At 41.8% G+C, this 16,634-nt stretch overlaps 1 protein-coding gene across 1 annotated transcript in view; it reads right to left on the reverse strand.

Annotated features, from left to right (window-relative positions):
- VSTM4 (V-set and transmembrane domain containing 4) overlaps nt 1-14,527 on the reverse strand; it is a 37,353-nt gene extending 22,826 nt beyond the window's left edge. The window contains exons 1-4 of the mRNA XM_065638993.1: nt 14,414-14,527; nt 8,539-8,937; nt 2,830-2,898; nt 1,262-1,369 (exon numbers count right to left, since the gene is read on the reverse strand). Coding sequence (XP_065495065.1) covers nt 1,262-1,369; nt 2,830-2,898; nt 8,539-8,937; nt 14,414-14,468 — 631 coding nt within the window. The 5' untranslated portion in view covers nt 14,469-14,527. The remainder of the gene's footprint in view (nt 1-1,261; nt 1,370-2,829; nt 2,899-8,538; nt 8,938-14,413) is intronic.
- Nucleotides 14,528-16,634: the final 2,107 nt, after the last annotated feature.

Genomic DNA, 16,634 nt, shown 5'->3' on the forward strand with positions numbered 1-16,634 from the left:
TTCTCCAAGCTGCCGGCATGCTTATACCAGCATAAATTGACAAAAAGAAAAGCGAAATCTAGCCCAATGTCTGCTCAAGAAAAACCAGGATACCTAGATGTGTCTAGTGCTTGTGGCTTCAGGGTGACTCACCAGGACCAACATACTTAAGTGTGGGTACTGCTTTGGCACAAAACATTTGTCATCATTTAACAGGGTAGGAAGAATAACGTTGATCTTGTGTCTTCCTCTTGGCAAGCAGAGTTGTTCGTCTCAGAATCAGAGTTACTTTACTGAGAATGCTGTTGGAAGGTGGAGCCACAGCCTGAAATGTGTTTGTGGTCAGGCAAGGACTTCTGTATACATATATTTTTGGCTTACATGTCTTCTCCCTTGTGTATCTGAGTCACCCATTCCTTCATGGTATGTGTGTAGCCCTGAAGAGGCAGCAAAATCACGTTTCTCTCCTGTCATTAACAGGACAAATTACTAACCTAACTTTTTTTGAAAGCTTCTGTTCAGAGGTGGCCCTTACACTCTCCTCTAACTTGGTGACTGCTAAGCACACTGGTATCTCATCCTCACACTTGTGTGAGGTCTCCAAATAAACTACTCTTAAACAGACATGAAAGTAAAGCCTCGCTGGCTACTCCAAGGATCTGAATAGCACTTAATCAAAGATTAAATAGGTCTGCTTTTGTGCAGGTTTAGCCTCTCTGAGAAACTCTCCCTGAGGAAGAGAAGAACTAAACCGTAATCCTTGTTCCTGAAAGATTACTAGGAAAATGCACATCTGAATGACAAAATGGTGCTTTAGTTTCAAAGAATGCTACAAAGGAGAGAGTGCTAATAACACCTCATTTTCCCAAGAAATTGACAGCTAGTCAGTAAGGCAAAAGAAAACTGATCAGAAGATGACTGCTTTGAAACCCCCCTGAACTTTTCTGTAGAAATGTCACTCATTCAAAATGTTAGCTAGATCTGATCAGAATACAATTTAATGATACAGTGCTTTGTTTTCTTTGAAAGAAGTTCTAACAACCTTCAATTTCTGTTTATGCAAAGCTGAAAAATTTTGAGAAGTCCAAAGCAAATTTAAAATTAAATAGCTATTCAAAGGGAGCAAAGTGCCCTTGTTCTAGTTTTGATGGTCTTTTCTACCAATATTTTCTTTTGTTTTTATTAAAGTCAAGGCACTGAGATATTTATATTCCCTGCATTTTTCTGAACTCTCCTTCTTTGGTAAGGGCCTTGCAGTCAGCAAGAATAACATTTCACTCACCTGTGGATCTCCTTTTGTTCAGGAGTGACTGGCAGAGAATGACAAGTGTAAAAAGGAGGACACTGGTGATTCCTATTGAACACACAAAGACTGCATACATGTACAGATCTGAAAGCCAAGCACAGATGATGGTCAGTGTTGCAGCTGTTTGTTTAGTGCTTACAGGATAGAAGAAAGATATGTCTACAAGATCTACGCAGAATCTGGCCCAAAAGACTTAGGGTAACAGTTTGGAAGTAATTTAACCCTCTTGAAACTTCCATACAGTATCCTGCTCAGTTTTAAAACTGGCTGAAGTCTTCATAAATGCAAATAGATGTAGTCAAGGGGCCTTCCTTTCATGGGAGGAGGAGATGGCTGGTTTGAGGTTTTTTCTCTTTTCTTTTTTCCTTTTTTTTGGTGGGACCACCAAACCCAAAAAGGACTTCAGTTGGATTGTTTTCCAATTCAAACGGATGTACTGTGGGTTTTTTGGGGTTTTGTTTGTTTGTTTTAAAAAAAAAAGTGGTGGGGGAGGGAATACTGAGTAGCTGAGGAAGAAGAAATTCTGATTGCTGCTTCTGGTGGTAGCACTATCTTGAAATTTTTGTACATTTCTTTTATTATTTCTCAATCTACTGTCTGTCTCCATTTACAGCTTTTATTCAGGTGCTGTAACACATTCCCACTGCAGCTGACAGGAGCTGTACCATGGCAGATCAAGATGGACTATTTTGTTCAGAAGGAGAAGAAAACTTAATGACTTATTTCTGCCTTTACTAGAACTTTAAATAGGATGCTTTAAGGATGCTCTACCCATTAATATCTTGAAGTGTCCTTAGGGAGGTATACTGATTTCTTTCCGGCTTCACAGAGAGGAAACTAAGCCTTAGAGGTCAAGTGTTTTTGTAGAAAATAGCGTTGCTGGAACTAGACCCCTTGACCTGCAGTTCTGTGGTTTGTTTCCCTTACACAGTACAACAATATAGTTTGTAAATTGTGGTTTAAACAGTAAGTCTCCCCACAGAATCAAGGCGAGCCTGTGAGGGAGCACTCCTGCCTGGCATGCAGCGCAGAAGGGTGGCTGTAAATGCCGTGCTGGTGCTTCGCTGATGCTTTGGATTGGGGCAGGAGGAAGGAATCCCAGCTGCCTGCAAATTCTGGATTTCAGCCTCCTAGTACAGTTGGTTCACTAACCCACATAGAAGATGCTGCTTGCCTTGAAACTCAAGGGATCTTTAGGCTGCTCTTGCAGTACAGAACATGTCTGGTGAGCAATTTCTAAGGCTACTTGGAGTGCAGAGTGCTTGGTATCTCTTCAGATACAGTCAGCACCTTCCTGGATAAGGGGGTTATTTGCATTGCATGATTAGCCAAGCAAAGGTTATTTTCCCATTGGCCATAACAAATATATGGGAACCTGAAAGTGGATCTTTTCTTCAGTAGCCCTTGTACTCTATGGACAAGACATGAGTTTGCACAGGAACTAGTAAAACTGGACATGACTGGAGCACTTTAGTTGTTACTTCAGTTCAGTGCTACAGTACATCTTCTATGCAACGAGTAGCAGTTAGATGATGTATTTTTACCTTCAAAAAACTTCCAGGCTTCATGGTTTTTCTTGAAAGTGGGATCATCAGAAGATTTTGATGAAATCACTGAAGGAAAAAATAAAAGACATAACAAAAATCAAATGTGTGGCATAAAATGCTGGGACTTCTTGAAGTAAATGTAATTCTGCCTTAGACTTCAGTGCACAGAGATCCTGCCTTATCTCACAGGATAATTACCTTTCAATGAAACACTTCAGTTATAAAACTACCTTCCAGTAAATCTCATCTGGCTTGGTACCCCTCACAAGCACTGTATGGCTTGTGAGATTGCCTCTCTATTGTCATCTTATTCTGGGAAGGTGCAATGTGTGGCTTTTCAATCAAAAGTCAAATGCAGTGAAGTACAGCGAGAGGATAGAAATGCACTTTAGAAGAGCTTAGGCCTTAAAATAGGGTGGCCATGTGCTTGTAAGGTCTGTAGTAGCATTGTGGGGATTGTCTGATTATCCCAGGAAAAAAGCTGCTATTAATACTGTATGTAGCTGGTCTTGTTCTGACTCTGTGTCCTCAGTTACCAAGAACTCATACCTCTAGGGTTGCCATTAGTGTTTCTGTCCCAAAACAGGTTACTTCTGAGAGAGGAGATGAACAACTTTTGCTCAAGAGAATGGGATATCTTGTATTCACCACCTTCAAAAGGGCAAACTGCGACAGTTCAAATTTCAGCTGGGCCTTCTGAAAATACCACAAAGTTGCTGGAGTTGACATGTAAATCCCTGAGTGGAAGACTGTAAGGACTACATCCCCATCAGATTAGGCTCCCCTTCTGAAGAAACGTATTCTGTCCCAAAAGGAGAAACCAGATATGTAGCTAAACTTTTAACTACCTTAATTACTCATTAAGGAACTGTAGCCTGTAACTCAATTGTTTTTCCAGAACTCCAGTATGTGTATCTGTATAAATTTGCGTTGCAACAAAATGCATTTGCAACTTCTTAATAGCCTACATCAATTCACACCTGCAAACTTGCCAGCAAATAACAAAATCTGCATATAAGTTAATAGTAGCAGATTCTACAGACCCAGATGTCATAGGATCTGATAAGATCTTTTGGTTTGAATAGTGCTATGCTGGGTGGCTGACAAAGGCTATGTACTGAACTGCCCCAGGTTGTTTCTACTTCAAAAGCAAGCCAGATTTTGAAGAAGAACCATGACCATTTTCCATTCCCTCTGGAAGCTCATCTTACACAGTGACCTCTTCTTCCTGTGTGAATAAAAAAGGGACCTAAAGGCTACTTCTGCACCCACTTGATGTGCAAAGTTGTGCAAATTTGCCTGGTACTTTATGATAAAGACACTATTTTGAATTTAGGCATAACTGCAGACACATTAACTGGAACAAAATGTTAGACAAGACAGCAACTGTGACTTGTTTGAATACTGTTACCTTTTTTGATAAAGCACAGGCAGTACAGTTTAAGTATCCAAATGCTTCAGGCAATTTGTATTGCTCCTTTTGTTGCATTCTGGATCTAGCTGTAATATAAGTAAATCCCTTTGCAATAAAAAGTGTAACTGATCATAATATAAAATACAAAATGTGTTTGGAAGAAAACTTCCTTGAAAAGTCCAAGTGTTACCATTGGGGAAATTGGAGACTTTATCACCACTCTGAAAAGAGTTGCCATCCCTCTCATGTGTAGTAAGTCTTGTACACTCGCAGTGCAATAACCGAATGCTAGCTACAGCAGTCCTTTGTTTCCTGTAAGAGTCTTTTAGCAGAAAAAATTGCTATGGCATTTAAAGATATGTCATTCTTTCAGATGTCTTTTAGTATCTTTATTCTGGATTTAGAATTGGAATAAATGCTCTTTTGAGGGGGCCACGGCAGTGGTGTCTGCCTCACATCCCGCAGAGCATATTGTTGGTGTGCTCAGTCTCCAGGTGGGCCTGCCTTCCTCCCCGGCCTCAGGTTTCCTCCTCTGCTTCAGGTTACATTTGAAGCAGAGAGAAGCAATACAGCTGACCAGACAGTGTGAGAAAGATGAACTCATGACTTTCAAATCCCTACTCTGATTCTGTGTTCATAAATCATACTAAATATCAGGGAGAAAAATAGTGTTTAAAGGCTGGACTGAAAAGCTACAGTTTTCCTTCTTGACAGCAACTAAATAGAACTGAACCCCACACTTTAGCTAGGAAGAGCAATGGGAGGTTTCTGTGTTATAGTTAGCAATAGCCTGAGCAATTACGAAGGATGCAGAGTGGCCTTTTTGTGAGAAAGAGTATGACAGGTAGTATAACAATATTTTATTTTGTTTTTTCTTCTGCTGCCATTTACCTGGAACATGTCATTCCCTTTCCAAGCACTCCTGACAAATCCATATGTTTCACTATGGGCATTTAAGAAATTCTATCATTCAGTGAATGAGAAAACACTCTTTAAACGGCTTACCTGCCCTACAAAATGAAAATTCTCCATATGATTTTCTCCCTCCTTTTTTTGTTTTTTTTTGTTTGGTTGGTTTTTTGGTTTTTTTTCTTCCACAAGCATGCTACTTGTTCTGTACTCCTTGGGTACATCTATTGGTCTATTTTGCAAGTCCTTCATGCAAGAAACACATTATTTGTTACCCATTCTGTCTTCCAGTGTACTACTCTTGGAGAGAGCTACCAGGTGTGGTGCAGAGGATCTGGGGAGAAGGGTCAGAATAGTGTAAGCCCCCAGCTGAAACAACACTCTCCTCCTTCACTGCTTCTCTCTGTCTCTTGACACCAGACCTGGCCCTCTCTAACTCCCTTCCCCCAAGTTATCCTCAGAAATTCTTCTCTAGGAGACTCTGTGATTGTATGGTGGCGTCCTAGCCGGGCTTGTAGGCCTGCAAACCACCCGTCTGAGGTTCTGTTGGAGTAACAACAGAGAGTAACAACACCTGGTAGTTACTCTCAGCCTCTCCTCCTCTTCTCCCCTGGCACAGCATTCCAACAACTTGTTCTCTGTGGGTTGACACAAGAGCCTTGGCTTTCCCTCCCCACACCAGTTTTTGGTGGGAGACTACAGCAGTTGGGATGCTCAGTCCTCTTTCTTGACAGGAACAGAATCTCTCCTTTCAGATGAATCTAGAGGGGTAAAGGAGGAAGAGATAGGGAGAGGAGGAGAGCCAGTTCCTAGCCAAGCACAAGAGCAGCAGGGAAAAACGACTGCTGAGCATGAAGCAACCTAAAGCCTGAAGTCTGTAGGACTAAATCATGTATGCAATAAAGTTTCATTTCATATCCTTGTGTGGTTACAAGGCTAACCACTGTGTCTTGGCTCCAGCTGCTCAACATGGTGTCAGTGCTTGTAAAACTTAATGCCCTTCAGAGATTAAGATGGTTGAGTTCAGGAGATGGGCTCTAGTTGTTTTACTCCTCCCTGTTTAAAAACAAAGGAGTGAAAACAGCAAAAAAAATCGAACAAGAAACTGTTCTTTGAGCTGTGAAACTAATGTATTCTGTGTTCCACACCTAAATAGCTTCCCTGTCCACAACAACCTTAGTACTGGACTCCATCTCCTGTGTCCAGGAGCCCCAGCTACTGACAGTGATGTGGAAGGTTACTGGGTACATGGTGGCTAAAGAACAACAATTAACTTTGTTGTTCTTATAGCTTTCCTTCAATGAGGAAGTTCGTACAGATCTTCTCTCCCTACCTCCAGCCAATTTCACATTACTTGTACAACATTAATTTCTTTAAGACTGTTATCTCATTAAAATCAGCCCATGGATTCAAAAGGGTGCAAACTAGTTGATAGTGTGATCATATAGGCTCTTGTTTCTTTTAAGATACAAGGTTATGGATTACATATGACGTTTGATTGCAGATTTACATTTCTGACCCATGGTGCTCGTTGCTCTGGTGATTTGTATTTAAGAGTCTAATGAACTTTGGTGAAGTTTTACTTTAAGCCTCAGTTCTGTGGTCTTCCATGCAAAACAAGCACGGCTGATGTATAAAGCTGGGGCCTGAGTGTTGGAGGGCTGGGCATTTCCCTGGTGGAGACAGGTAAGGGGTTGGAGTTCCTGTTTGAGCTTGGGTCCTGCTCTATCATTACTTATATTTCTGACTGTCTGCAACCAGGAAGCAGAAAAAATCCCATATGAATGTCCTACAAGATTTCCAGGCAAGGTTTTCATACCCAATAAGACCAAATAGTTTAGACTAGGATTTTCTTGCTGTTGTTTAAAGTTGATCCATGGTCTTTGCTACTAACCCAAACAGAACTTCAGCTTTGAATGATCAGTGTCTTTCATCATTCCTAGTAATAATCAACGAATTACAGTATGTTAATGCCATGATCTCTCAAGACAAATGTAAACATTACTGGTCAATGTGAAGCTGATCTTTATATCTTCTTATACTGTATTTTTTCACATCATTCTCAAAATTCTGATAGATGAAAGTGAAAGCTTGTGATACATGAGAGCTATCCACAGGAGATCATACACTCAGATTATTTTTTACTGTCACATTTCTCTCCCTGGTGTGTTTATAATAGAAAAATAATACAGAAACCTGAATTACACCAGTGAAGCTGGCATTGAGGGAATGTGTTTTGCATTAAGACTACATAAACATGTTCAAATCCATCTTGAAAAGACCTGTAGGAGGTGGAGGTCCCTCAGAAGAAAATTGCTTTCAGAGGAGAGCTAGGGCCGTGTCTGCCAAAAGACAAGGTAGGTAAGTGGGATCAGGGTTTCCCAGCTGCAGGAATAACCTTTGTGGTCTAAACACAGTGATAAATTTAGCATGAACAGGAATGGCAGAAACTTTATGAAGTACAGTTTCCTCTCACAAGCTTTTCTGTGATTGCTGGATGAGCCTCTTGAATTTCCAGACCCACAGACCAAGCAGTCACACTTGATTTTTAGCGTTGTCTTTAGAGTTGGCCTGATGGGAAACTAACTTTTCTGTTTATAAAGCCACAAGCAGGGAGTTAGTTTGCCAGCTAGCATTAACAGCACAACTGCTGAGCTCAACCACCTCTTTGAAGGATTCTGTTCTGTAAATCCTGTCTCACACATCTCTGAAAGTGTGGGGGTAATGGCAGTGTTAGATTTGAGCTGACCCATCCCAAAGGGATGGCTCATTTTCATATTGGTTCAAAACCCTCACTCATTGGTGGTAATTTCTTTATCTGAAGTTCAATACCAGCTGGTCACTGCTTTTCAAGCTCTGCTTTCTGGCTACAAGTGGTATAAACAAAAGTACAGAAGTGATACTAGAAATGCTACATACCAGCTGCTGCTAGACTAGAACTAAAAGCGATGAAAACAGTGAGAGGCAAAATATAAATCTAAGATACAATGTTTCTATTTCTGGCTGACCCACTGTGTATTCTTCAGAAAATAAGTCAATTTCTCTCTATTTCTGTCTCTTTGTATTTAATAATGGCATTTGTTTACTCACACTAGCTGAATGTAAAGGAGTTTTAATTACTGCTATTCTGGTAAAAGGCAAAAGAAATAACTATCTCCTACAAATCTACCAATCTTCTCACTTCTCACTTGTTTTATTATAGGCTGAGTAACATCTAAATTGTAATGTGTAAGTAAAGAAGTCAAGGATTAGGTTTTCTTATATCCACAGATAACACTTAAAAGTAAGCTAACTTAAAAGGTCTTTGGAATGAACTTGTAAGAAAAGAAAAAAGAGATCATGAGGCAAAAAAAAATATAGAATTGAAATTGTTAGTCCCTCACCTCTTATTTCAGTAGCTGCTGTGCCATTTGACCATGCTGTCCACTTATTCCTGTGTTTGCCAATTTCCTGGACTTTGCATATATAATGTCCTTGATCTGTTTGCTGGAGGCTTAGAATAAGAAATTTGTACAATGTTCCATGTTTCTCTTTAAGAAGATGAAGTCTTTGCTTGTGGAAATGATGAGTATAATTTCCATAATACTGGACAGACCCAAACTTTGTCATTTTGATCATCAGATACTCCTGAGTAGGTGATGCAGCAAAGACCCACCGCACAGCCAGCAAGTTGTCTGTCTTTCTCTTTTGAGAAATATGGCAGTAAAGAGTTGCATTATCTCCCTCAGAGTATCGCACTGTTGGTCCTGGAGAGACCGTCACATTTAAAGCTTCACAAACATCTGCAAAGGAAAGAGAAGACGGTAAAAATCCACCATGCTGGCACAACGACACCATAATCTGTCTGAGCACACATGTCCATAGCAGGTAAATTGATGGCATCCATTCAGTGCAGCAATTTAATGAGCTTTTAGAGCCTGACACCTCCTGTCTATATGTGAACGTTAAAGATGTTACAATGTCCTCCTTCAGTGAGTCTGCCCTAGTATTCATGCTCACACTAATTAACAAGGTAGGCCTGAAGCCGATACCTTGCTGTTGTCATAGGCTCAAGGTCACATAATCTTTTGTCAGCCTGAACAATCGTTATCTAAAGCTACCTTGGAGCAAAAGCCAGGAATGTCTTTCGAAAAGCTGTTCCATGACCGGCTCTTCCGATGACTTACATCCTTGCTAAATTGTTTCAATAGCTAGTTTATGCCCATTTGTTCCTGTGCCAGCTTTAAGTTTAAATAGTGTTTTCTTCTCTACTGCTTACTTCCTGACTCCGTATAGAAAGCAATTATATGGTGTCTCATCCTTTGCTTTGCTAAGCTAAAGAAGCCAAGCTCTGTTAGTCTCCCCTAGTAGCATGTCCACTTCCCTATTCACATAAGTAGCTCTTCTTTGCATTGGTTCCAATCTAAATTGTGGGCTTGGTTGTATTTCTTTTTTAATTTATTTTTATGTGGGAGACGGGAATTATAGACTGGTACCTGTGAAATAGTCACGGTACTTCCCAGATTTGACTAGAAATATTCTTGCCTGGTATATCCCAGAATTACATTGTCCTTTTTCCATAATATTTTCATATGTGTTTATATGTCAGTATATAATAAAATAATATACTTGTGTGTTTTCCGTTCTTTGTCACTTGCAGTTCAGTTCCTAGTGCATCAAATAAATTCTTATTAATCCCTAAATACATGACTTAGCTTTAATAAGTTCTGTTATACTTTCGTTATTTGGTCCTCAGTTTTTCCTACATGCTATACCAATCTTATGCTAATTTGATACCCTTCCCTAGAAGATCACTGAAAGACAACTAACCTCCCTATATGCCCGTAACCAGCCCTTCACTTTACAGTTTTCCTTGTACTCTGTTTTAAATAACATGCTCCCTGCCATAACGAAATGGTCATCTCAACTCTGGGTTAAATCTGTCAGATTAACCCTTTTCGCTACAATTTCAGTTTAATCTGACATTATTTATATGACAAAATATGACACAAGATAATATTGGGACAAATTATGATTACATTTTTTCATTGATTTCTGACTCTTGTTTTTCTGTTCTTCATCAGGAACCTAGCTTAGACCAGTTGTTTGTCTCTCTCCTTTATTTGTAACAATAGCCAATATAGGTGAAGGTTGAAAGAAGTCCATAGCTGTTTACTAGAGGTAGATTTTTCTTTCCTGGCCTGATTTATGCTGGACTGATTTTTGAGGCATGGGAATCAACACTCATTTTATTTCCTTCCTAATGTACACTAAGAATGTTCTTATTAGTCATATCAGAGACTGATCTATTTCTGACCAAAGGTATATTGTGGCAATGTGTTCCCTAAATGACTTGTAATGTGTAATCTACCAGTCTGATGGCATCCACTAGAGAGAGAACCATATTTCAACAGCAAGGGAGCACTCCCTGCAATGCATTCTGCAAAACATGAAGTGTCCTCTAAAATGTGAATATTAAGCTTCTTGTTATGTGAATATACCATAGTCAAATACTAATGAGAATTGCAACTCTGAAAGAATGATTTCTTTCATTTCTGGAGACTTTTCTAGCACATTAGCTAGGAACTTTTTAACAAAGGGGATGAGCGTTTTGGCAGAGACTCTTGTCTGACATCAGCTCCTGAAACACAAACATATATTTATCTTCAAAATAAGCAAGTAAATCATTTCCATTCTATTTCTGAAGGACTGCTGGAGGCAGAGGCACTGGTTTTATGGCCCCAGCGAAGCCATGAAATGGAGTGGTGAATTGAATCACCTTACTTAAAGTAAATCCACTAAATTAAAGAAATTATATTGCAGCTGTTTAAGAAGAGCCCTCTGAAAATTAATAGTATAATAATTGTTTTAAGTCATTTCAATAGAAAGCTCTATTGAATGGTATTTTTTCCAACTAGACATTACTTTTCTTTATGAGGAAGAAAATAAATTGTATAAAGGCTTTTTTTATTATTATTTCTTTAAGAAAAGACAGTTAAGTATGGCCTAGATTATTTATATAATTATCTGTGCACGATGTTCCTCTGTGCAGTTCATCTAAGTGCCAAAGAAATAAATTATTTCAGATTGTAGAAAGCACACAAGTAGAATAGGATGTTGAAATTTAAAATTAAGGCTGAATACCACCAAAAGCTTTCCAAGCATGAAACTTTACTTGCTGGAGTTATCTGAGCTTGGTGCTTTACAGGCAGATGTGAGGATAGGATGGTTCCCTCTGCCACTGAAATAAGAATAAATTTTTGAGGTTTTGCTGCTCAGAAAATAAGGAATAATTTTAAGAATTTTAGTACTTTTGGAGATTCTCATAATTACTTAGGCTATAAAAGTTTAATAAATTATTTGTAAAAATGTGGTTTGGTTAAATGAAAAACAAAGTTTTTCTACTGAAATTATGCACATTGTGAAAACCGTAAAGAAAAACAATTATGTCATTTTCCTGACATGTGAACTTCTTTTTTGAAAAAGCTGGCTAGGATTAATTGTGGAATAGAGTCCCAAAATAAAAGGCAAAAGAAGCATTGCTTAACTCAGAACTAGGCAGAATATAGTGCCAAAAAGTACCCAAGAGAAAATACTGAGGAACTCGGATATGGTGATGATGGAAGTCTCTGCAAGAAGATAAAGCAGCATTGTACATGGAGTCCCTGATCCCTTTCTAGCTGTTTATACTCATACAGACATTGGTATTTTGTACCTAGGGCTTCTGTTTTTCCTCTGGGGACATGTCTTTTTATAAGGAAGTATCAAATTTTGTCTCCTTCATATTGGAAAGCTCATTTACTTCAGAGGGCCAGTTGCTTGAAGATTTGTCTGATCAGTGGGAACCCATCTCCTGATTTTCCTTTTGTGGCTTCTATTGGTGCAGCTGTACAAGTGCAGCAATGGGGAGAGCTTTGGAAATCTCCTGATCTTTTACCATGACCTTATCTCAAGTTGAACAGGGTCATGTGGTGCTTTATTTAAAACAGAAAAACAGTGTCTGTATGACTCTATCCTCTTGCTGCCACAGGAAGAGTGATGGATTTTGGAGGAAAGAGGTCATTTACCTCTTATGTGGAAAGGAAAAGCCTCATTCAGGGCACCCAGACACTAGAGGAAATGTTCCTCCTGTCTTTAGCAAGAGCTGGATCAGCCCCAACATGAGTTTTACCCTTGTAAAGTGTTCCTTGCCAAGACAGTGGACTCCTCCACAACTTGAGAGCAGGCTTGTGTGCCAACAGAGTACTGAATTTTCTAGACTTCGCATTGTTGATTCAAGTGAGTAATCACTGTTTTTCTTCTCCTGCCTTCTTAGTATAGACAGCACGGTGTAGCTGCTCAGGTGGAGCACACCACAAGAGTTTTAGTCTTCCTTCTGCTTGGAAAGGGAAACTATTTGTAGAAAAGGGGAGGAGAGTGAGTCAAAGACGAGGATTCCTTTGCAGTGTACTTAATTATCAAACATGTCTCTCACTTCTATTTGCAACCAGCTCACTTGCCCCCATCCTGCTGTTTTAGCTGTTTGTTTCTTTGGTACCCTCCACCTGCATGTCTCACTAGCCTATTGGGAGTAACCTGAAGGTTACTGCTGACTAAATCCTGTTTTGAAAAATCCTGTTCTGAAAACAGTCCAGTTCTGCTTACACCAGTTCAATTCCAATTATTAGCTAGGTTTGGACTTTGTTGTCTGCCACATTACACAGCAAAACTCTTTCATGGAACTGTCAAGAGTAACAAATTATACTTTTAGCCATCAGAAACCTGTCTATGCTGGAACAGCAGCAAAGGACCCACAGTCACTACTGGACCCTTAGGTTTGTTGGGCAGATCCGGTGTAGCTGTGTTTTTTGTGGAAGAATCCCGGCTACTTTGGTGGAGATACTCACAAGTAGAGTTGCTCCTATGCACTGCTACTCATGATCCAGGTTTAGTGTTACATACAGGCTCCTCTTCCTTCCCCCATGGACACTGGTGGGCAAAGTCTGCAACCAACCCTTCAGGGCTGAGACAACTTTTTCCTCAGCCCCTGCTGATAGCTAAGGGACTGGAGAGGCATGCCATCAGGGTAGTTTCCTTCTGATCTCAGATTTATACTACCAGAAGCATATGAGATGGCTTTTATCCCCATTGTAGTTTGTTTGTGAAACAATGTTACTGTCAAAGCCTGGTTTATTTTGACTTTTCAACAATTAAAAAGTAAGAAGAGCAGATGAGCCAGGAAAAAGCAAAGTTCTTTGTTTAAATAAAAATAATTAGAAGCTCACTAGAAAGATCACCAAAAGCAACCAAGTGTTTTCGGTTGAACAGATCTGTCTACAAGTTTCACAAGTCAGAAGGTCCTTCTCCAAGAAAGCTTCTGCAGTGACTGAAGATGGACTTGAACCAAACCTCTGCCTCCACCATCTCCTGCCCTTTCGAGGTGGAGATCTCTTTCATTAACCTTGAATGAGCAAGATTTCCCCACCCCCTAGCCCTCACTGGACCTTGGAGTTCGAATCCAGACTCCGTGTCCATTTTGCAGCTTTAGGATGCAATGCTGGCTAATGCAGCTTTCAATTGGGAGGCATAAATGTCTTGGACAGAGGTTTCTTACATGTGACCGACTGGTTTGCTTTCTACTAGATGTCTGTTAGATCTAGGCACCTGTGGAAAAAACACTGCCAAACCCCTTTCTGCTACAGCTTTGCCTGCAGTTGCTTGGTGCAGCTTAATATTTTCCTGCCTGGCACAGAAGGTTGCAGAGGAAATACTTTTGTAAACTTCTGCATGGGAAGATTTTTCTGGTTGTTTTGGTGGGGTTTCTTTGTTTGCTTGTTTTCTTTGTGAAAGCACGGTTGTGGGTCAGGTAGCTTTGCAAAAGTGCTGCTGGCAGGAGCCCGGAAAGGCGGTGGCAGAGTGGGGTGAGGGACCCGCCAGGGGCGGGGGTCGACCCGGGCGGCTGCAGGGGCTGGGGTACCCGCTCCTGGCCGTGCTGCCGGGCTTCCCCGGGCGGCACATCCCTCTCCCCGCCCGACCCCCCAACCTCTCCCTAAGCCCCCGCTCCTGGTGTCCGAGCCCCGGGCGCTGCCGCAGCTCGGAGCCGCTGCCCAGCCCGTTCCCCGGTGCCGACGGCGTGGGAACGACCCGGACCCTGCTCCGCGGAGCGAAGGGGAGGGCGGCAGCCTGAGGCGGAGCTCGAGGTCCCGAAGGCGGCCGAGGGGGCTGCCCCGTCCCGGCCGGGAGGTGCTGCCGGGGCTGGTCGCTGGGCGCCGGCCGCTTCGCGCCCGCGGTGCCGCTTACCTGGGGCCAGGGCCGTGGCCAGCAGGGCGGCCAGCGCCGTGGCCAGGAGGCGCATGGCCCGCGGGGCGCCGGGTCCCGTCCCTTCCCTCCGCCGAGCTGCCTCCCTCCTCTCCTCCCCGGCCTCTCGCCTCCTCCCCGCCCGGTCCTCCCTTCTCCCCTTGCCTTTCATCTCCTCCCCTTTCTCCTCCTTTTTTTCCGCTTTCTTCCTTCCCTCCCTACTTCTCTGCTCTTCCCACCGTCTTGCCCCCCGTTCAACTCTCCTCCTCTTTTTCTTGCCTTCTTTCTCTCTTTTTTTTTCTCGACCAAGCTCAGGCCTGTGGAGCGGCACTAGAACTAGATAGAGCTGCTCCATTTATAGTCTGTGTGATCCGCCCTGTGCACACACCCTCTGCCCAAAGGATGGTGAGCTGTGCAGAGAGGAAAACTCACCTCTCGGAGCACAGAAAGCCTCTTTGCGAGCAGCTGAGGGAGCCTGGCAGCGGGGGGTGGTGGGACAGGGTGGTGGGATGGGGAAGGTTGTATTATGCATCCTCTCTGCTTTCCTGGAGGTGTTTGAAAATTTGCAGACCCTCATGCTCATTCACTTCATCCCAGTCCTTAACTGGAGTAGGACCACCGTTTCCAGGCAATGCTAGTTCATGTCTGTCTCCTTTTCTGTGGGCCCTGCTGGTGGCAGCATGGGGACAAGAGGCTCTGGGGGGTAGGACTGGCCCTTCAGCAGTCATGAGGATGGATGCTGTAAGCTGGACACTTGTGCTAGGACATTACTCATGATGCTCTGGTGTTGGGACGATTTTGCTCTCTGCTGTGGCAGCACAACTACTGACCATGGACATTCACCCTCTCTCTAAAAAAGTCCTAAATCAATTGATATAGCAGATTAGGGTGCATCACCCCAAGGTTACTGTGCTTGTTTTGCCACATGGTACTATAGTTCCAGGCCAGAAAGGACAAGGGAAGTCGACATCTGGCAGTCTACTCCTGCCCTTCCCTTTTGCTCCTTTTGAAGATGTTTATAATTTGAAAACCCATGAATCTCCAGAGTCATGGACGTAATCCTCCTACTAGCAGGTATAATAGATTATACCTGATTTTAGTATTCACATTTCATGAACTGTGGATGATACAAACACTTTGGTATTCCTCCTTCCCTGGATAGGAAAATTATTACTGATTTAGCTACTCCACCCCTCTCCTAGTAATCCCTGAGGCAGGATAATAAATGTCTGCTTTTAATCATGACAGAAAATTGAACATTTGCTTTGTCTTATCCTTATGAGACCGCATAGATGTGGAAGGGAACAGAAGGTGTATGAATGTGACTTGATGGCTACATGGCTTCTTTGGGCCATCCTGTAATTCTTTTACTTCAGGGACAGACTTTTATTTTTGTGCAGCAAACGCTTCTTGCAAGAGAATGGCATCACAGGATTATGCCCAGAACAATCGACAGACCTGAGGAAACAGGCAGTTGATAAAAGTTTTACTGACTGGGGAGCTAATTAAGATTGGAAGATTTGTGACTACTCCATTAACATAGCAAAGGGAAATTCTGTCGAAGAGGTAAGCTAATTCAGAAAGCAACAAACAAATTCACAAAAAAAGTACCAGCAATTATTCACTTCGATGGTCCTAATGGAAGCTCCAGCTCAGGCAGTCCTTGGACTGCTGACTGGGAGGGAAACCAGAGATGACTGATTTGCCTACTCTTTTCCAAAGCATTTGCTGCTTGCCATTTTTGGATAAAAGATGTTAGACTGGTTGGACATTTTAGACCTTCTTATATGATTCTGCTAAGTTCAGTCTGCCTCACCCCATGTCTCTTATAAATTCATTCAGTCTACTAACCATTTAATCGTGTGTACAAAATACTGATGTAAAGATACCAATAGGGACTGCCTAAGCTCTTGTGTGAGTGCCTGGACCCTACAGAGCTTAAAGATGCACTATGAGAATCAGTATCAATGTCTGTGTCTTTGAAACCATCCTAGTTACTGATGGTACTGTTTCTTTAATTGCATCAGGAACCCTAATGGGCTTTGGGACAAGGCTGGATTGATTAGTTGGTGAGAAGGCTTAATATGATATATTTATTTGTGATAGATAGATAGATACAAGGGTCAGAGGCTCACTTGGGCTTCTCCAGTCACATGTGCCTGCCAGTTTACTGAAAACCTATTCTTTCTGTTTTGCAGCCTGTGATTTCTGTACCTTTGACATC

This window comes from Caloenas nicobarica, chromosome 7 (assembly GCF_036013445.1).
Source record: "Caloenas nicobarica isolate bCalNic1 chromosome 7, bCalNic1.hap1, whole genome shotgun sequence".
In the NCBI taxonomy this organism is placed as follows: domain Eukaryota; kingdom Metazoa; phylum Chordata; class Aves; order Columbiformes; family Columbidae; genus Caloenas; species Caloenas nicobarica.